This window comes from Labeo rohita, chromosome 24, assembly GCF_022985175.1.
Source record: "Labeo rohita strain BAU-BD-2019 chromosome 24, IGBB_LRoh.1.0, whole genome shotgun sequence".
NCBI lineage: Eukaryota > Metazoa > Chordata > Actinopteri > Cypriniformes > Cyprinidae > Labeo > Labeo rohita.
In genome coordinates this window covers 29,689,348-29,711,371 of record NC_066892.1, presented here as the reverse complement: position 1 = coordinate 29,711,371, position 22,024 = coordinate 29,689,348, and the positions used below count along the sequence as shown (strand labels likewise).

Below are 22,024 nucleotides of genomic sequence, written 5' to 3'. Positions count from 1 at the left end.
GTTTTGAGTCTGTTAGTTTGCGTAAACATACACAGAGAACGCAGTTCATACGGTCAAGGGCTTCAGTACAGCTCTTCTATACGATTAAAAATTTGTAAATTATTTAGATATTTTTTTACATAAGGCAAATGTCAAGGTGTTACATCAAATGTCTCAGCAGAGACTGAAATTCTTGAAAAGGAAACCTAAAGTAGCTTAAGTATAATTTTTTTATTTCTTGAAATCAATTTTTTTGCAATTTTTTAAACTAATATTGACACACGATAGACCTTCATGACTGTATCAAAGTTAGTCAAATTTGAAACATTTTCTCGTACTTTTATCCTGTATGACATGGCAAACTTAATTCAAACCTCAATGGTGTTTATAATTTAAAAAATATTTAAAAATGCTTTTTACCTTGAAATTAGGAAAAAAAAACATCATTCGATCTTTTAAAAAGTTTTAAAAAAAGTTTTTCAAAACATTAAACTAGCATGAATTTTTAAGAATTTATCACATCTTAAGATAGATTTTTCTTTATCATTTTGGATATTTCTCTGTATATTTCTCTATATAAGTACCTTGGATTATGATATACACTACTGTTCAAAAGTCTGGAGTCAGTTTTATACTTTTTTTAAAAATAAAATGTAGTCAGAAATGTTTGTGGAGCAGTAAATCAGCATATTAGAATGACTTCTGAAGGATCATGTGACACTGGAGACTGGAGTAATGATGCTGAAAATTCAGCTGCGCGTCACAGAAATAAATTACAGTTGAACAGATATTCACAAAGAAAACAGCTGTTTGAAATTGCAATAATATTTCACATTTTTACTGTTTTTACTGTATTTTTGGCCAAATAAATGAAGTCTTTGAGCATTTAAACATGTTAAAAGAAATGTATATCTCCTCGTGTGAATATGGTAATATTGTAGTATGAGGTGTGCAGGTGTGTTGAATGCTTACAGAAACACTGAACGTGATGCTGGAGAAACTAAAGCAGAATCCCGTCGGTAGGGCGCGAGCGGGCCGCCGTTGGCTGACGGTGGGCTCCCCGCGGGCCTCGGCCGGCGTCTGTGTGGGATGTTTTCTCCACGCGAGTCGTAGCAGATGTTCGTTTGGTTGCTCATTTACGGAGGGCCGTTAATTCATCTTCACACAGCCTGTGCTGTTTTTGCCTTCAGCTTTACAGTCCTGCTTATTCATTTATTTATTTAACTGATGCATAAAATAGTACTTTGAGTCACCGTTTGCCTCTTGAATCTAAAACTGAAGCACTATTGCTTGATTTAGACTTCAGTGGAGAGACGTTGATGGGGTTTTGTGAGTCATTCTGATCAGCAGAGTTGTTTGTTGTTAAAGTGAGCTTCATTTACTGGTACGGCAGCTTTATTACATTCGCATAATTGAGATGTAATGCCTCATTACACCGTGAGAGTTTCACAATCAGGCTCTGAAGATCAATTCAGCACGCCCTGTTGTAGTATTGAAGGTATAATAAAGCTTTCATTTGTTGACTGATAAAGTAACGCATGTGATTATTATTGCTTGTTTTTAAACAGTCACCATAAGCAGTGAACTTCGGCATGTTTGAGCTACAGACATCATAAAGTGTGATTACTTCGCTAACGGTCTGCTTTATTTTCAACACTCAAGTTTGGGGTCCGTAAGAGATGCTTCTGCTAACCAAAGCTGCATTTGTTTGATCAAAAATACAGTAAAAATTGTGAAATATTATTGTAATTTCAAACAGCTGTTTTCAATGTGAATATCTGTTAAAATGTAATTTATTTCTATGATCAAAGTTGAATTTTCAGCATCATTACTCCAGTCTTCAGTGTCACATGATCCTTCAGAAATCATTCTAATATGCTGATTTGCTGCTCAACAAACATTTCTGATTATCAATGTTGAAAACAGTTGTGCTGCACAATATTTTGGTGGAAACCCTCATGCAATTTATTTTTAAATTAAAAAGAAAGTCGTTAATCAATCAAACATGTAACATTTGGATTAAAAACAATCTAAAATAATCCACAGCAGCCTTGAGCAGGTTGTGCACAGAGCACCTCAGCAGCCGCTGTATCACATCTGATGGTGCAGGTGTGTCTGTGGTGTCCTGTCAGGCGTTTGTGCAGGTTCTGCTGGAGCGTGTCTGTGTCAGATTGGTGCTGAGGCAGCATGGAGTAATGAAAGCGTTTATGTAGCTGACGGAGGCGCTGTGAAACACTCCCCATGGGAACGCCACGCTGCTGTGCGTGGGTTTACATGCATTATGCATTATGCAGTCGTGACATGAGCGCGTCTCACTGTAAGCTGTTGGACGTTTCCCACTGCTGTCAGTGTCAGAAATCACTGCAGCTGCACTGCAGCCACTCTCACGTCAGGGCTCTTCGATCACTTTTCTCTTAAAAAATTTAGCAGCGCAGTCAAAATTTCAGGAGCACCTTCTAATCAATAATCAAAAAATCTGATCACAAAATAGCCTTCCCATTACAAGCTGATATTTGACTCCTTAAAGTGAATTAGAGGGGAATTTTGTTTTTGCCTTTGTAATGGCATTTTTCTAACTTTATTAAAATTATGTCATCTTTTGTCAGTTTTTTCTTTTAAATTATATTTTTAAGCTTTGTAAAATTTCTAATTAAAACAACAGAATAAGAAGTTACCAATGAAATGAAATCAGTATTAACAAAATGAATTTGTACTACAGAGATGGAACAGAAGAACACAAAAGTGTCTTGTAGGTGTATTTTCATATGTTTAATGAGGCTCAGCGGTCGCATGTGTGCAGTCAAATTCAGAAATTCATGTTGAGATTAATGTTTTAAATGTAACATTTTGAATATAGAAATATTAAATGATTTAAATAACTGCAAAGATACTTTAAAAATGAAAGTAAATCTGCCAGTAGGTGGCGGCAAGTCACTGATTTAATCACTGAATCGTTCATTCATTTGATTCATTTGAACGGCTGATTCATTCAGGAATAAAGCAAGTGACTGTCTTTGTGAATGGGAAATTGAATCATTGACTCACTAGATTCGTTTAAAACGCAGTGCTGTGTTTGAATGGAGATGTGCAGCGACTCAGTTGTGACTTGATTCAAACTATTTTTGACAATGAAATGGCAAAATCAGGCAATAGTGTTCTAGTCAGACAGTGTAAGTCACTTAATATTAACTTCTTATTTACTTAACTGTTGTGTTAAATCAGTATCTCATTTACAAACTCCCTTAAAAATCATTAAAAGCTGTCACTCATCTCAGTTCATCACGATCTCACAAAGTTCCATTATAATGAATGAAGCTCTCTACACTGAACAATCAGTGTCTTATTTACACTCTCTCTGCACTTTATTTAGGAAAGGATTGGTGAGATGTGCCTGTGATACACTGCTCGTTACTAGGGATGTAACGGTATGAAAATTTCGTATCACGATTATAGTGACCAAAATGATCACGGTTATCAGTATTATCACGGTATTGTTAAAATGTACGGGAAATGTTCAAAAAGTACTGACACATAAATCACTTCACCAAGTTTTATATTTAAAATTAACAAACAACAAATAAAATGATTTTTGCTTGCATAATCATTAATTTAAATGACAACATGACTGCTCTAATAGCATGCTCAAATATCTCATGTAAACTCTCAAATAAAGCTGTGGAAAAAGTTTCATAAAAAAAGAAAAACCTCACATTTCAGCCTTTAAATAAAGAAAAGGGTTAAATCAAAATGATAGTTGATTTAATAAATTACTATATGTATCTTATCTGTTCCATAAATAATCTAGATAACTGGTCTGAATTAAGCTTGTTTTTCATCAACCGGTCAATATTTATGCTACAGCAGGGCATGCAAATTAGGTCCCTTTTTTTGGCCAGACAAAAACTGCACACAAACTGAATGTAACTGTAAGTCTGTAAATCCACTGTATGACTCTAGATGACACTTATGGAAAAGCTGAATTACATCTCCCGTGAACTCCATTGCGTCATCAACACTGCTTTAGATGTTACATGGAGCGACGGTGAAAACAAAATGCCATTGAATCTTTTCTGAAGAAAGTCAGAACATTAGAGGAAGATTCATATAATTCATTCATTCAAATATTCATTTTAATTCCCGATTTATGTTTCTGCCGGTGGCAGCCCAACCCCCAATTGCGAAGTGAAACGTAAGGACTGCAAATACATTAGTTACCAAATAATACACACATTCTGTCCTTGAGGGTTGCGCTTCACTAAATAAAATTCTTTAATAAATATCTGTTTACAATAAACACTTATTCGCGCGTATACAGGACAGTGTTTGAGGGCGCAAATGTGATATCTGATCATATGGGAGAGGAAGGCAGCTGCAAGCCGAGAGGATTCGTGCTGGCACCCTGTCATACAATAATGACATTTACCATTAAAATAACGCCCAAAATGGCTTCAAATGAACTGAAAATGAGAACAAAGTCGTAAAAGCTGCAATGCATTTCTTTTTGCTTAAAATGAATGGAGACTATGTGGTGTATTTCTGTGGGGATTGGCGCCTACGCCTTTTAAAACATCTGCCGACTTTGCGCACAAAACGAAACTACTCCTCGTGCCTTGCGCAAATGAGACTGTTACTTAAAACTGTGCTTTATGCTGTATTGTATTTATTTATCATCAGTCATCAGTTGTTCAAATAATCAAATACGGTTTAATGATAATTAAAATATGAAACGGTAATACTAACCGTGGGGAATTTTATCATGATTTATCATCAAATCGTTACATCCCTGCTCGTTACTTTGAATCTCCCCTCAGCGCAAACAAATATGCTGATGGGGTCAGTCGTGCTATAGTTTTTAGTTGCAAGTGCCACTGAAATGGTCACAGCACTGTAGAGCCCTGAACTTATGAACAAATCATCCACTAGTACAGAAATACTGTCAGATGATCTTTATATAGAACTTAATGTAAAAAAAAAAAAAAAAAGGGCCTCAAAAATGGTGCATCATTTTTTTAGACATACTTTAATATTATTTTTTTCATTACATCAAAAGTGACAGTAAAAACATTTATAATGTTAGAAAAGATTTCCATTTCAAATAAATGCTGTTGTTTTGAACTTTCTATTCATCTGTGAATCCTCAAAAATAAAATCTATGACGTTTCAACAAAAATATTGTGCAGCACAACTGTTTTCAACATTGCTAATAATCAGAAATGTTTGTTGAGCAGCAAATCAGCATATTAGAATGATTTCTGAAGGATCATGTGACACTGAAGACTGGAGTATTGATGCTGACAATTCAGCTGCGCATCACAGAAATAAATTACAGTTTAACAGATATTCACATAGAAAACAGCTGTTTGAAATGTAAAAATATTTAACTTAATTTTTTTTATTAAATGTAGCCTTGATTAGCAGAAGAGACTGCTTTCAAAAACATTTGAATGGCAGTGTATACATACAAAAAAAAAAAAAAAACGTTATTAAAATGAAACGTTTAAATAACATGCTATTATAATGATTAATGTCTACAGAAACACAGTTTTACTGTGGTACATTGTGGTATAAAATGTATTATTCAGAAAAGCCACAGTTCATATCTGTTGTGTTCGCAAAGATCTGTTTTTGAAATACCACAACTAGAATCAACATGCCCACAAAAACAATGTTTTACCACAATACATGTGCAGTTTTGTGATACTGTTCCAGATAAGAGCTTTTGGCCTCATTTAAAGAGAGAATTCACCCTGAAATGACTTTGCACAATGTCATATAAGAGTCTGAAGACTCATTCAAAACTCATTCAGTCATTCAAAACATGAATGAAGATGGTGAACAGACGCTCAGATGTGGTTCTTGTACAAACCAGTTTGAGTATCTGTTTTGAGTATCCAAATACAGCACATATAGAGAATAAAAGTCTAAAATGAAGCTGCTCGGTTCTCTGGGATCGATCACTGCTGCATTCATTCATTCATTTCTCTGTGATCTTTACGTGGGGTTTTGGTGAAACAGAAATTTTGTAGCTTTTATTAAAAATGCATTCATTTGTGTTTTGATGAAGGAAAGTCTTGTGGGTGTGCAGTGACATGAGTGTGAATAAGTGATGACAGAAGGGTTGTTTCTGGGTGAACAATCCTTTATCTGCTCCGTGTTCTGTCGATCTTCTTGAGAAAGTGAACTGTTTCTCCTCAGATGTTCGGCTCTTTTTCTAATCTCGTGTTCCTGCGTTTGATTCCAGGTAAGCCTGCTATCGCCCACAGGGATCTGAAATCAAAGAACATCCTGGTCAAGAAGAACGGCACGTGCTGTATCGCAGACCTGGGTTTGGCCGTACGCCACGACTCCGCCACCGACACCATCGACATCGCGCCCAATCACAGAGTGGGCACCAAACGGTACCGTTCCTCACGTTCTTCAGCTCCTTAGATCTTCAGCCGCTGCCCGTTTGCGCTCACAGCAGTAGTTAGTGGTTGAGGAGACTAGTTTAGTCATATGTAACTCTTGGAAGCCGTTTTGTCTGTATTATGGGTAGGTGATGGTTAGTCTTCATCTTCAAGGCAATAAATAAAAAAGTCTTAAATTCAGACTAGAAAGTTTTAAAATCATAGAATTATAGCATTAAATGTTGCATGCACTGCAAAAAAAAATAATCTCATGCTCTGTATTTTTGTTTTGTTTTCTAATACAAATATTTAAACATGTTTAAATTGGGATAGATTTACTGGAGACGCAGAATGAAGATAAAGTCTTGTTTTCTGAGAAACTAAAAATGAAAGTCATTAAACTTACTTCAACTAAGATAAAAATTAATAAAAACTATATAGACATAAAAAACCCTAATAAAACTGACAAAATACACAACAAAATAAATAAACTTCAAAATTAAAATGGGAAAAAAAGGAAAACTAATTGAAAATATTAATATAAACTATAATAGTATCTCAGTGATACTAAAATAACACTAATTAGAAGTAGTGTTTTCAAACTTTAAAGTGCTGCTAATTTATTCCTTAAATTTTCTGTAATTGGTCTTAAGAAACCCTGCAGAACCCCTGGTTTGAATATGCTTCTTATTCTTCATAATTGAAAACATTATTAAATTAGCAACAGGTGCTTATAAATAAATTCAAGAGCAAAGCTCTTTTATTTTTTTTTTAATTCAGTGAAGACTTTCAAGCCTTCTGTCAGGCATGTTTTTTGCCAATGTTGGGTTTGGACACGTCTTGATCCACTCATTGTCAGCTTGTGGACGTGGTCTGTATTTCCCACATGAATCATGAAGTGTTTTCCCGCGGCTCTGAATTACTGCGCTAGGATGTGGAATGAGTGATTCAGAGGAACAGTCTTGCTCTACTTTTAGCTTGTCCATTACTCAGTTCAGATGGAGGTGTCCTCGCGTTCTCATTATTTTGACAGAGCGTGCAGACGTTTCATGACTTATCCTCTGTAATTTGCATGCTGCAGATGAAATTGCGTCAGATTGAATTAACGTGTCGGAAAGGACAGATCGCTCGGTTTACTTAAACCGTTTTCCCTGGCCGTATAATTAAGTCAACAGACCTGCATGAAACGAGAGCGTTTTCCACTGCACTCAAGGAGCTTCTCAGAGGTCACGGCAGTGTGCTGGAGGATCTTTGGGAACACGGCTACTCTTCAGCTACTTATCCAGATAAATCTACTAAATTTAATTGTGCAGATAGAAGTCTTTTAATAGCTTTGCTTCCTGCAAAGACATGAGAGCAGCGCAGCAGCCGTGTGCTGATGTTCCCACTACTCAACCTGATGCAGCGCAGCATCTGATCAAACACCTGCTTCTGCACTTGTGATGGTGAATGCTTGGAAGCTTGTGATTTAAAAAAAAAAAAAAAAAAAAAAAAAAAGTATTTCACAAATAAATGCAAAAGCATTTTAATTACATTTTTTGAAACATTTATTTCAGTCGATGAAAGTATATTTAAAATATTTTTAATATTTTAATATTGTACTAAAATGAAATTCATATCATTTATTATTTATATCATATCATATATTTCATAATTCATATCATTTTTTTAATTGAAATAAAATAAACAATAAATGAGATAAAATACAGTGCATATATATATATATATAAACTCTGTAACATATTTCATGTCAGCTAGTTGACATTTATCATTTTTATTTAAACTTGATGTACTAAAATAACTAAAACAGTATTTTTTAAAAATAGAAACAATTTTTTTTCTAAATATTATTAAAATCTCTCTTAATGGTATTAAAATAACACTGGTATATACTTGTTTTAGTAGTAAAAATAGATAATATTAAGAATCTAAAGCTACTATTTTAATATAAATCATTTACATTTTTAAAACGCTTTCTTTTGTACGTACCAAAATATGAAACACTGCAAAATGTTTTGCGGTTGTGAAGTTCGGGCCTCTGTGCTTTTTTTTTTTAATTCAGTTTTAATTACGTATTGATTTATTTCCATGTCTCTAAACCGGCTGATTTCCCTCCTTTTTCCAGAGGCATTTTTTTGTCCCTTGGTGAAACTGCATTTAGATTTGGTTGTGCTGAATGACAATAAATTCAACCTTGAGAAACTTGAGTCAACCTTTCTTTTGGATCATGTGGGCAAAAAACAGATTATGATTTTGCTTTGCTTCATCAAAAGTAATAACTCTCTATTCACTTGTATCCTTCAACAGGTATATGGCCCCAGAAGTGCTTGACGATTCAATAAACATGAAGCATTTTGAGTCTTTCAAGAGGGCAGACATCTACGCCATGGGGCTGGTCTTCTGGGAAATTGCCAGCAGATGTTCTATTGGAGGTATTATAAGCACTCACTTCATGTGAAATTAGCTCTACTTTAATAACTGTTTTAGTTCCCCAGACAAGTTTCTTTCATTTTCTTGTTCAAGGATTTCTATGAAGTTTGTCTCATCTTCTGATCAGCAGCATCATCTGTTGTTTTTTGAGTGTTTAGACTCACCACCTTAAATGAAACACGTTTTTGCGCAGGCATTCACGAAGACTACCAGCTGCCGTACTATGACCTGGTGCAGTCCGACCCGTCGGTGGAGGAGATGAGGAGAGTCGTGTGTGAACAGAAACTACGGCCCAACATTCCAAACAGATGGCAAAGCTGTGAGGTGAGAACACTAGACTTATGCTAAAACAGATGAATGAAAATCCGATCTCTAAATATATCCTTCTGCGAAGTATTTACAGTTACAGTGTTTTACAGTACTAGTCACTACTTACAGTGTTACAGTTCTAGACGCTGGCTACAGTGTTATAGTTCATCATTAATTACAGTGTTACAGCACTAGTCACTAGTTACATTGTAACTGCTCTAGTTACAGTGTTATGCTTCTAGTCACTGGCTACAGTGTTACAGTTCAAATAATTAATTACAGTGTTACAGTTCTAGTCACTGGCTACAGTGTTACAGTTCATCATTAATTACAGTGTTACAGTACTAGTTACTAGTTACAGTGTTACAGTTATAGACACTGGCTACAGTGCTACAGTTCATCATTAATTACAGTGTTACAGTACTAGTAAATAGTTACAGTGTTACAGTTCTATACACTGGCTACAGTGTTACGGTTCATCATTATTTCCAGTGTTACAGTACTAGTCACTAGTTACATTGTAACTGCTCTAGTTAGTGTTATGCTTCTAGTCCTGGCTACAGTGTTACAGTTCAAATAATTAATTACAGTGTTACAGTTCTAGTCACTGGCTACAGTGTTACAGTTCATTATTAATTACAGTGTTGCAGTACTAGCCACAGTTATTGTCACAGTACTACAGTACTAGTCACTATTTACATTGTTACTGCTTTAGTCACTAGTCATAGTGTAGTTAGTGTAGTCACTAGTTACAGTGTACAGTCTCTAGTTACTAGTACTAGTTACAGTTCTAGTCAGTAGCTACAGTGTTGCTGATCAAATCACTAATTACTGTGTTACAGTTATAGTCAATTACAGTGTTACACTACTAGTCACCAGTTACATGGTTACTGCTCTAGTCACTAGTTATAGTGTTACACTTCTAGTCACCAGTTACAGTGTTGTTACACTACTAGTCACCAGTTACATTGTTACTGTTCTAGTCACCAGCTACAGTGTTACAGTACTAGTCAGTTACAATGTTACAGTTCAAATCACTATTTACAATGTTACGGTACTACTTTAGTCACTAGTTACATTTTTACTGCTCTAGTCACTAGTGTTACAGTAACATCTTGTGTTTAGAGGGGTTTGAAATGCTGCCTGTCTAGAACACGCAGAGATGAGAAGTCATACATGCAGCATTGTGTATATCCTTAAATAAAATGTCAGTGAATATGGAGTTATTACACTATTTTTAGGAGTAATATCTAAGTTCATCACCAGTCATTTTTGAAAATAGACAAAGCCAAATTTCTGTATTATCAGTGTGCATGATAAAGACAGTCAAACCACAAAACAATTTGAACATGTACAAAAATAATATAAAAACAAAAATCTGATTCATTTAAATTACTGTAAGAAAAAAATAGTGAATACATTTTTAAAGCTTAAAAAAATCATAAATCATATAAAAAGAAGAAAAATAGATTTTTCTATGAGGACAGTAAAATTAGATGTCAGATGGCATTATGTGCTCATGTGTTCAAATATATTGTCTTGTTCTTGAAAGAGCAAGTTTAATTTCTCCATGTAGATCAATAAAGTTAATTCTCACAGCATTTCATTGCGGCGTACACAGATCTGCCCTCTCGATCGCTGTAATCGCATCACTGCGGCCCGCGGCGGCCGGCAGAGCGTCTCTGATCCTAATGGCTGCTCTCTCCCGCCGAGAGACGCCGCTGTCCTCCATCTGACAGACCGCAGTCCTCACGGGAGCCGCATCCACCCTCACTCGGCTCATCAAAACAGCGCTGGCCACTTTATTACTCGGGAAGTGACACAACTTGATTCGATTTGATCCGCGATAACACCGCTGTGAAATCTAATCCACCTCCAGCGTATGAAGGCTGCCAAACGCTCTGTGAAATAGAGACGTGTCTCCGCTACTCGCCTTGCGTTCTCATAACGGATACGGCGTCTTTGTCTCTGCGTTGGTAGCACGTGATTCAGCCGCAGCAGCGGTGACATTTACTGCCTGTCGTGGCATTTCCAGCAGATGGTGTTTCTGCATTCGGCTCTCGTTCACAGGTGAGCCTGAACACGCAGACGCCTCGGAGGAGATCTGTGTCTTTGGAAGTGTTTTGTTCCCCAGGGCAGTGTAAAACCTGAGATTGTATCCGCATACACAGGCTTTAAAGGCCTCAAAGGAGGTGAAAATTAACTGCTGCTGGAGTCATAAGCAAGCAGCTTTAATTCTACATATGATACAGTTTTAAGCACCTTTCAAACAACATTAAGCAACGTTTAGGACTTCGCACTTTGTTAGCCAACTCGGTAGTGCTTTTGTCAGGCTGTATTGTATTCCTCGCGGCAGATGACTTTCAGTATTGGGTGAGCGGCTAAATGAGCTAAAGTGTGTTTGTGTGTCTGCGGCAGAAGCAGAAATGATTCGATTTGCATTCGGTGAAAATCTTTCACCCTGAGAGCCGAATGTGGGTGTCAGTAATTACCCTAAGAGAGCTCAAATCTCTGCAGAGACTGTTGAGCATTTATACGCTGCTAACAGCGTGCCAAGTTTACAACGCGGCGGCTCTTTGCTCTTTCACTTGCTTTGTCTGATTTGTATCTAATAAAAATCCCCAGCGCTGAGTAAAGCGGTGAGGCCGCGCTCCGTCAGACGCTCCTGCGAGCTTCGCTTTATTAAAGGCACTTAGAGCAGTATTTCTGATCGAGTCATTAGGAGATGATGCGCAAATAATGGCAAGAGGGCAATAAGTGTCTGAAGCAGCCTATTTGTATCTGTTCTAGTGTTTCTTAGATGCCGTGAACCGAAACACTGATTTGACAAGAAACTGCTTGGGGGGAAAAAAAGTGAATTAAACATCAGAGTGCAAAATACAAATTGAACTACTTGAAATTTGTCTGGACACCCTTCAGTGAGTTTGTTTCTCATTAGCTAAAAAAAATGGTGTTCCTTCTTCTACTGGCACTTGTGTGTGTGTGTGTGTGTGTGGTTTAAGAAAGTAAAGTCTCTTAAACACTTTGACTAGTTTTTAGTTTTTAACAATGTGAGAAATTCAGAATGGAGGTGTTTAATTTTCACCACATCGAATTGTATTGTGTTTAAGAGCAGCCTGTAGTGGAAATAACAGTGATGGAAATGACATTTTTAATATTTTTGCAATAAATTGGCTGATCCTTTTGTCCTGTCAAGGCTAATTAGACTAATAGCATTTTGTGTGTCTTAAATACACAAAATTAAATGACTTTTTTAAGCTTTTTGTAAAAAATGCCAAAATTGCTGCTTAATTAGAAATGTTTTGGCTATTTATTTTTATTTATTTTTTATTTCCTGCATCCCATATTTCATCTCAAGTTAATTTGCGTCTTCACTGCTGCTGTTGTCTCTGGTATGCTAATTTTAAAAAACTTAATTGGGGCAAAGTTGTTTAGTGTGGAAGAAATAAAAGACAGTATTTTATATAATCACATATAGATACTATAATACTTTTCTATTAATGTTTTAAATTGCTTTTTAAATTTTCAGTAACGCTTTATTTTAAGGTGTCCTTGTTACATGTTACATGTACTTTTATCATAACAATTAAGTATGCACAATTACATACAAGTAACCCTAAACCAGGTGTTACAGTATTGCAGTTCAAAACAATTTTCATTACTGTTTTTTTTTTTTTTTACATGTCAGTAAAACTAAAAAAAAAAAAATAAAATATATATATATATATATATATATATATATATTTATTATTATTATTATTATTATTATTATTATTATTATTATTATTTTATTTTTTTAATTTATTATTATTTTTTTTAAAATATTTTTTATTAATTTACTATTTTAGTTTTACTGACATTTTATATATATATATATATATATATATATATATATATATATATATATATATATAGATATATATTTATAATAATAAAAAAAACTAGTTTTTATTACATATAAAATTGCCATTATTTGGAATAAATAAATCATGACTATTTTTTATGATTATATCTCACAAATGGACTATTTTTTATAATTCCGACTTAGTATCTTAAAATGTCTCTGTTTTTTTATTTTATTAGGGCCTGAGCACTGGTGGTGTGAGGAACCAATTGGAATTGCTCAGTTTTGTCTTCTTTTTCTACAAAATGAATTAAATTTTTGAGGAAATAAACATGCTCAAAAACTCATGAAACTTTGCACACACACCAGAAGTGGCGTGTCTGATGTGAGTTTCAGAAGTGGGTGTGGCAAAATGGCTCAATAGCGCCACCTATTAAATGTCAGCGAAATGCCACTTGAGCTGTGTTTCACATACAAGTACGAAATTTGGTAGATACGTGTAACACACTAATACCTGCAAAAAAGTCCTCTGGATGAAGTCTGAAACCCAACAGAAAGTCTGTTATTTTGATTTTCTCTGCAATTTTTGTGTCGTTTTTGCCCTTTTCAGACGTTGTATTTAAACAAACTCCTCCTAGAGATATTTTCAGATCAACACCAAATTTGTTCAGTCTAATCTACAGCCCTTTGTGACGTTTAATGTTTCACCGTGGGAATAGAAGTTGTTATAATTCAGCCATACAATGTCCAATTTGCCCCAAACTTCATGTCATCAATAAGAGTCCTGACCTGAACACATCTAAACACCAATATGCCGTTATAATCATAGCGCCACCTGCTGGCAACAGGAAATGACTTGTTTTACACTAACTTAAACATGCGAAGTCCAATCTGCACCAAGAGTCCTGGCCAATATTCATTCATTTTTTGGCAAGGATAAAACAATAAAATCTGTACATAATACATTTGAAAAGTAACTGATGAATTCATGAACAAGTTAAAGTTTTGATGTGATCAGTGTGACCATTGTTTTAATCAAAGAAAATGAGCATGAACATGTATCGGTTTATGTGTGTTCATGTGCATTAACGTCCTGTTTTGTGTGTTCAGGCTCTGCGCGTGATGGCGAAGATCATGAGGGAGTGCTGGTACGCCAACGGAGCGGCTCGTCTCACGGCGCTGCGCATCAAGAAGACGCTGTCCCAGCTCAGCCAGCAGGAGGGCATCAAGATGTAGGTCAGCGGCCCCAGAGACTGCCACACTTAGCATTACCTTTCCCGTCATCCCTTACGATCGCATCACACTCTGTCTTCGCGAGAGGACGCAGCACTTTCACTGACTTGGTTTCCGCATCCTTTGCCTCGGTCTTAACCGCGCCCGGACGTCGCCGCGTCTCGAGAACGCGGATCCCGCCGTCACGCGGAGCGCCGGGCGCATCCAACACGGGCGAAGGAAGGAATCTTTTTATTATTTATAAGTGGCTGGTGGATTTGAGTTTGGTTTTTCTCCCATGGAGGTTTGACTGTTTCTGTGGGACCTCGATTTGCACCTTGTGTTGAATTTCCGCTCATCGCTGCAGTTCTTCAGGTCGGTGTGACTTTAAATACATGTTTTCTGTTTTTTGCAAAAACTAAACTGGACATGACCTCATTCAGTCTTGGCGAACATGCTGTGACATATGCAATACAGATGAAACGTATCGACTTTATATTTTTACTGCTCTGCTACAACAACTACGACAACTACGATGACAACCATGCCTTCCAAGCCAGGTGTTACCAGAAAGTGCCACTGCTTTGAACCAACTAACCAACCAACCAACCAACCAACCAACCAACCAACCAACCCACCCTCACGGTGCGGTCGGCCCCGTCGGAGCGAGAGCGGGCCGTCGCACTCCGATCTGCTGGTGCCATTCTTCATTCTGTCTGCCTCTCATTCTCTCCACTGATGCAGCACTGAGGATGTAACAACAATCCAGACCTCTTCATCTACAGCTGGTTTCATGGAACTTCTCTGCACGCCGGTGCCGTGACGTCACGGCCGCTTACGCACCGCCGGCATGGAAAAGGTTGGCGAGACGAGAAAAAAAAACAAAAAAAACGGCGTTACCGAAAGTTGCCCAAACATACGATTAGACCGCTCTCGATGAGGTACGTTAATATAGAGCACGGATATTTACTAAGCCATAGGTTTTCCAGCATTTTGTGGCAACTTTTTCTAATCGAATGTAAATGAGACAAAATATCAAGGACTGCTTCGAAACTCTCTGGAGCGAGCCTTAAGGGACCAACGAGGAGCTCGTGTGCGTTTGTGTGTGCTGGAGCTGACCGTAATAACACGCTAGCGGCAGCACCGTACGTGAGCCGGCACAGAAATGTAGCAGCGCTCGTGTGCGGACGGATGTGAACGGAGCGTCCGGGAGATCGGATGGCCGCGCTCATGAATGAAGAGCGAAACGAGACGCTCAGCAGCTTTCTGTTGACTTGATTTTCTCAAGGTATCAGTTTCTGGTGCTTATTTAAGCATGCAACTCGAGATTCTTATTTATGTACATCTATACGTTTGACACTTTTTCACCGCTGAGTTTTCACTGATCTTTATAGTCACATTAGAGGCCCTTCCTCAGAGGAATATTCACAGATCAATGCAAGTTCAGCTCAGTCGACAGCATTTGTGTCCCAATGTTGATTAGCTTAAAAAAATTAAATAAAATTTAAAAAAAAAAATTCATGGTTACAATGAGGCACTTACAATGAAAACGAATGAAGCAATTTTTGGATTTAAAAAATTAGTTTTTTAAATAGTAATTGCTCTGCGGAAACATATTATTTGAGCTGTAAATAATCATTTTATGGTTTTAGCTGTTACTTTATGACAACAAAGCTGTAAAATTTGACACAGAATGCTAGATTTTTTTTTTTCATACAAAAAAAAAAAGTTAATGTACACTGCCGGTCAAAAGTTTGGGATCAGTGCGATTTTTAATGTATTTTAAATAAGTTTCTAATGCTCATCCAGGTTGCGTTTATTTGATCAAAAATACAGAAAAAAAATATTTTGTAAAATATTATTACAATGTACAACAACATTCTTCTATTTTAATGTACATTTAAAATCAAATTGATTTCTGTGATGCGCAGCTGAATTTTCAGCATCATTACTCCAGTCTTCAGTGTCACATGATCCTTCAGAAATCATTCTAATATACTGATTTATTATCAGTGTTAGAAACAGTTGTGCTGCTTATTCTTGTTCTGTTTTTTTGGGACCTGTAATTTTTTTCATGAGGTTCATGAGGTTTTTTCATAAAAGGTTCAAAAGAACAGCATTTATTTAAAACAGAAAGGTTTTCTTACAATATACACTACTGTTCAAAGTTTGGGGTCAGTACATTTTTATTCTTTCTTTTTCTTTAAAGAAATTAATACTTTTATTCACCAAGGATGTGTTAAATTAATAAAAAGTGATAGCATAGATTTACATTGTTAGAAAAGATTTATATTTTGAATAAATGCTGTTCTTTTGAACTTGTTATTCATCAAAGAATCACAGGTTACAAAAAAATATTTGTCAGCACAACTGTTTCCAACACTGATAATTCTAATAATAAATCAGCATATTAGAATGATTTCTGAAGGATCATGTGACACTTAAGACTGGAGTAATGATGCTGAAAATTCAGCTGCGCATCACACAAATAAATTACATTTCAAAATACATTAAAATAAAAACCATTATTTTATGTTGTAATAACATTTTGCAGTATTATTGTTTTTTCTGTTTATAATCAAATAAATGCAGTCTAGACGAGCATAAGAGACTTCTGATCCCAAACTTTTGAGCGGTAGTGTTTTTTTTTTTTGTGTGTGAAAACCAACATTCTGCCTGAAATGCTGTCAGTTTAGTCCAACTTGTACTGAATGTGTAATATTCCTTTTAAAACATGGAAATAACGTCACGTGTTGAGCAATAACAGTGTTTTTGGCGTGTTGATTGCTCAGACGAGGGTTTCTGCTCTTCTGATGGTCAAACTTCACTGCTATGCATCACGAGTCTCTGCTGGAGCACATACACCACACGGGAACTCTTCGCATCTCATGCCGTTTACAGTACATTAATTACATTCACACGACTGTTGTTTACTTGAAATGTGCTGGAGATGCTGAAGGAAAGGCATTTCCAGCACATTTCCTATAAAGCAGATTGATTTTACCATGTGTTTTAAAGCGCGTTTGTTTGAGATGCTGTTAGTTGGAGTTGCTTGGATGGACAGTAGCGTTATGGCTGATTATTGATGCTGTTTCATGCGTACGGTGAGTGAATGAATGACTCCTGACACACATTCAAATGCACAATTCCTAAATGAAGTACTTTTTAATGTGTGGGTAGGACGTAGTGTCTATAAATAATGTGTACATGTATATAAATATGTATAATGCTCGTCAGGCTGGTGGCTGTGTGTCGTGTACAGTGAGTTAACGAAGAATCTGGAAGGAGAACGTGTAAATTAAAAAGAGTTTGACACACAAAAGCAGCGGTCAGCGCTGTCAGAGGAGGAAAAGGGAACGATTACGGATCGATCCGCTCGTGTGAGGGAATGAGAGTGTCGTTAAGCTTTCTTCAGCAAACTATAATCGTTCAGCCAGAAATGAAAATCATCATTTGTTTATTCTCATGCTGTTCCAAACCTGGAAGATGAATGTGGGGAATGAGAGAGGATGCTCTTTTACATGCAAATGAATGCAAACTAAAAGTGTACTTGAAATAAAATCGTACTTATTTTATAGCTAGTTTCCGAAGTAACATGTCTCATTTTCATTAGCTTGATGTACTAAAATAACGCCATAGACACACAAGTGAATTACTAAACCTAAAATATAAACTCAAATTCAACAAAAACTCGATGACACTAAAACAACACTGACCGGAATTGAATCTTTCAGGCTTCAGAAAGAACTCGCGTCATAAAAATAGTCTCAAGTACTCGAGTATGAAATTACTTTTTACCACTGAAAGTCAATATATGAACACTAGCTTGTAGCAGTTTTGTGAAGCCGATTCAGATTTGAATCAAAGCTGGAGTAAATGATTCATTCAGAGATCTGATTTTAGTTGCAAAGAAAAGAGCAGCTGGAGCATTCTTCAAAATCTCTCTTTTTGTGTTTCTCAAGAAACGACGCGGTTTGGAACGACACGAGGACAAACGCTGATGTTTTCCGCTCATGCCGTGTCAGTCGCTACTTCGTCGTCCTCGATCACCAGCATTTTGTTTCAGACTCGAGCGCGGTCACATTTTCATCCAGGTTTCCTTTAGCGAATGCAGGTAGGTGTTGGCCGCGAGCGCCGCGCCACACCAGCTATAACTTGACAGAAAAACCACACCGTTGCACCTCCGGTTCCAGACGCTGTCTGCTAGTGTAGCTTCAGATGAACCCGTCGCTCGACATCCCTTTCGACGAGCTCGTGCCTCCTCCAGACTCATCTGCAGCGGAGAAGCGCTCCTTCGAGGAGACTTCGCTCGACAGCGGCCATATTTCCAGTAGAACGCTCGAGTCGGACGCCCTTACGTGACCCGGACTTCGCCGCCGCCGTCGGCTTTAATGAGTAATTCTTGAAAGGTAAATTATGCAGTTTCACACTATAATGCACAAACACGTCAGAACATTTTACACGCCGTCAGACGTGGACTAATTAACGAAACGGCGACGGGCGTGAAAGTTAATATTGCAAAGTATTTGCATAAATTCGCTAAAGGTCATTTTTAAAGCGGTGGCATGAAAACACACGGGTCTTTCACTCATTTATGCAAATGCATTTGGTCAGACGGACCTCAGGCTCTCCGCTAGCAATCATCATGCTGTTTATCCCAGTTTAATTACACCGCTATGCTATTATTATACGGACACTGTGAATAAGAGCGTTCGGAGGAGCGCAGGAGAATTCTGGGTCACTTAAGGGCGGCCGACGAGTTTCCCATGGTGCATTTCACTGCGGCTGCTGATTGGACGGTAGCGGAAAGCTTTATCGTGTTTTATTTGGTGCCTAAGTTTGACTCTGTTTTGTTTTTTAATTCCACTTAGAATGATGCACTGCATGGGACTTATTTCTAATGTTTGCATCACTTGCTTTTTTAAAAAAATATATATATTATAAGGAATAATAATTAAAAAAAAAAAAAAAGATTTAATTTCAGTAGGTTTTAAAAGGTCAAAACGTTCTGAGAAAAATACCTCCTCTGAAGACCAATGTGTTTATACCTCAGTGTATATATTTGATTTGTTTACTCCGAGTTTGTTTCTTTTTGAAATGCTAAAATGACATTTTATGTCGGTGGTACGTGTCGATGGCATCATGTTATTGTATTATTGTCCAAACAGTATATTCCTCCTTCTTTAAAGCATTATTTGGTTTTGTTCTGTTCTTTTTTTGTGTTCTGTATGAATTACAAGTGCTTTACTGATGTCATTCTGTCCTTTAATGCCTCCTCAGCTGTATAGAAATGCCTTGTACTGTTTCTTTTACAAAAAAAAGAAAGGAAAAAAAAAACAAAAAGAGAAAAAGAATGAAACTGGTGGCTGAAGTGAGCTGTGTGGGTCTGATCGGAGCCCACTTGATTTCTAAAGCGTTATGTATTGCCTTTTCTAGTGTGTACAGATGAGCTGCATAGGATCATAGCGGAGTGAAGATCATGTTGCTTTCTAACATAGTGGAGTAGAGATGGGTGTCAATAAAAAAAAACAAAAAAAAAACACTTCAAACTTTTACATGCGGCTTCTTGTTTTATTGCTGTCCTGGATTTGTTCACGCAAAACATAAAGAAATTGTCCTGTTGTATCAGTCCATCCTGTAGCTCAAATTAGATTTGGCAGAATTTATAATACGTGACATATCACACGTTATCACACATTTTATTTCACTTTTTTTTTTTTTTTTAATCTAAGCACATAAATGCATTTTTATGAAAATGTAGGTGAGTAATGATCCAAAATATATAATTTGTACAAAAACATTTTTCATGTCACTGGTTTTCCCAGACTCAGTGTTCAGTAAATGAAGAAAGATCTAAGCATTATAATATTAAAAATAGCAATTAAAGGAGAAGAGCAACAATTTACAGATACTGTACTCACCCCCTTGTCATCCAAGATGTTCATGCCTTTCTTTCTTCAGTCGTAAAGAAATTATGTTTTCTGAGGAAAACATTTCAGGATTTTTCTCCATATAATGGACTGATATGGTGCCCCGAGTTTGAACTTCCAAAATGTAGTTTAAATGCGGCTTCAAAGGCTCTAAACGATCCCAGCCGAGGAAAAAGAGTCTTATCTAATAGCGTCGAAAGGTCACGCTGAACTACAGACCCAGTGTTTACAAAGCGAACACGCAAAGACTAAGAAAGTGCAAGTAAGTCAAACGCTGTTTACAAACAAAAAGCTACAACGATGTCGGACGATTCTGAAGTTGTAGGAGAAAATAAGATGCAGTTTTTTGCCATTCTTTACCTTTTTGAGCCGGAGTACACAGACGATGAACTTAGACGTGATTCGCAGTAGTGATGGGAAGTTCGGATTATTTTACCGACTCGGACCTTTGAGTCTCATTCAGCAAAATGAACGAATCTTTTTTCAAGTCATTTTGTTCATTTTAGCAAAATATAATTAAAATGTTCCGTGTTACTTCCCTAACACATCTACTGCTTACACAAACGTTGATCACACTACAAACAAGACAAAACTGTAATGCTATAAGAAACAGAAAAGATTCATTCATTGTTTACCTGGGTCTTTAGTCTATGATTAGCTCACCTCACCTCTTATCTGACAAGTTTTCTTCGAGACGTATGTTCATCACGTGACAGCCCCATAAGATGAACGAACCACTCGAAAAACCTGAAGACTCAAAAAACAGGTGAACTAATTCCAGTACAGAACCTAATAGGATGTTGCGCATGCACGACTGAACGAATCACTCCCCCGAGACGACTCGTTCTTCCCGAGTCACATTAAAGATCCGTTCAAAATGAAAGAATCATTCAAGAACGCGCATCCCAGAGCCTGTGCTACACAAGCTCTTTTGCTTAAAGTATACAAATTTTTATTTTTTGAAAAAAAAAAAAATGACGATCATTTCGCTAGATAAGACTCTTCTTCCTCAGCTGGGATCGTTTAGAGCCTTTGAAGCTGCATTTAAACTACATTTTGGAAGTTCACAATCGGAGCACCAATGAAGTCCATTATATGAAGAAAAATCCTGAAATGTTTTCCTCAAAAAAATTTCTTTTCGACTGCAGACAGAAAGACATGAACATCTTGGATGACAGTGGGGTGAGTAAATTATTTGTAAATTGTTGTTCTGGAAGTGGACTTCTGCTTTAAAGGGGCCAAGCACTACAGAGGTCAAATGAAGAGCTAAGGAGCCATCTTTAATTAGTCTCCAGCCCTGCTCCTGAAGAGCTTCCTTCCTGCACACTTCAGTTCCACTCCTGCTTCAACACACCTCGATTAGCTGCTTCAGCTGTGTTTGATTGGGATTCAGCTTATGGCACTTCTCATTCATTCCTGTGGTATCCGGCCATTGAGTGTCGCACAGCTCTAACTGACGTTCAATGATGTCAAGGCTGTAATGTGATTGGTTATTAAGGGACACATGATCCAAGTTAGCCGTTACGCTTTTCTCCAGTAGTAAGTGATACAGACCCTCTCATCTCCCTACAGTAAGAAAGTCTCCGGCTGAGCTCTGCAGTATAGTATCTCTCCAGGAGCAGGGTTGGACACCGCTGATTTGTTGATACAAAATTGTGCTACAAAACTCAACATGGCAGATGCCCAAAATGGCTGACATAGGAAAATAAGGTAACGTTTGTCATGGTTTTTGGCCAAACTGGTCTGACATTATAAGCAGAAATGTCAATTATGTTGTATCTTTTGACCAGTAGGTGGTGCTGTGCTGAAACGACCCATGTGCCCTCAGGTCACATATCAAGTTTGGTTGGTCAGAATCTGTTAAAGCATTGCAGAAATATAGCCTCATGTCCATTTTTGCACAAACTTCGTCAAATTTGTTAACACACTTTATG

The 22,024-nt window shown here is 36.9% G+C and overlaps 1 protein-coding gene across 1 annotated transcript in view; it reads left to right on the top strand.

Annotated features, from left to right (window-relative positions):
- Nucleotides 1-19,713, top strand: part of tgfbr1b (transforming growth factor, beta receptor 1 b) — a 63,096-nt gene extending 43,383 nt beyond the window's left edge. Inside the window, exons 6-9 of the mRNA XM_051098208.1 lie at nucleotides 6,221-6,377; nucleotides 8,673-8,797; nucleotides 8,989-9,119; nucleotides 14,059-19,713. Of these exons, the coding sequence (XP_050954165.1) occupies nucleotides 6,221-6,377; nucleotides 8,673-8,797; nucleotides 8,989-9,119; nucleotides 14,059-14,184 (539 nt within the window). The 3' untranslated portion in view covers nucleotides 14,185-19,713. The remainder of the gene's footprint in view (nucleotides 1-6,220; nucleotides 6,378-8,672; nucleotides 8,798-8,988; nucleotides 9,120-14,058) is intronic.
- The last annotated feature ends 2,311 nt before the right edge of the window (nucleotides 19,714-22,024 follow it).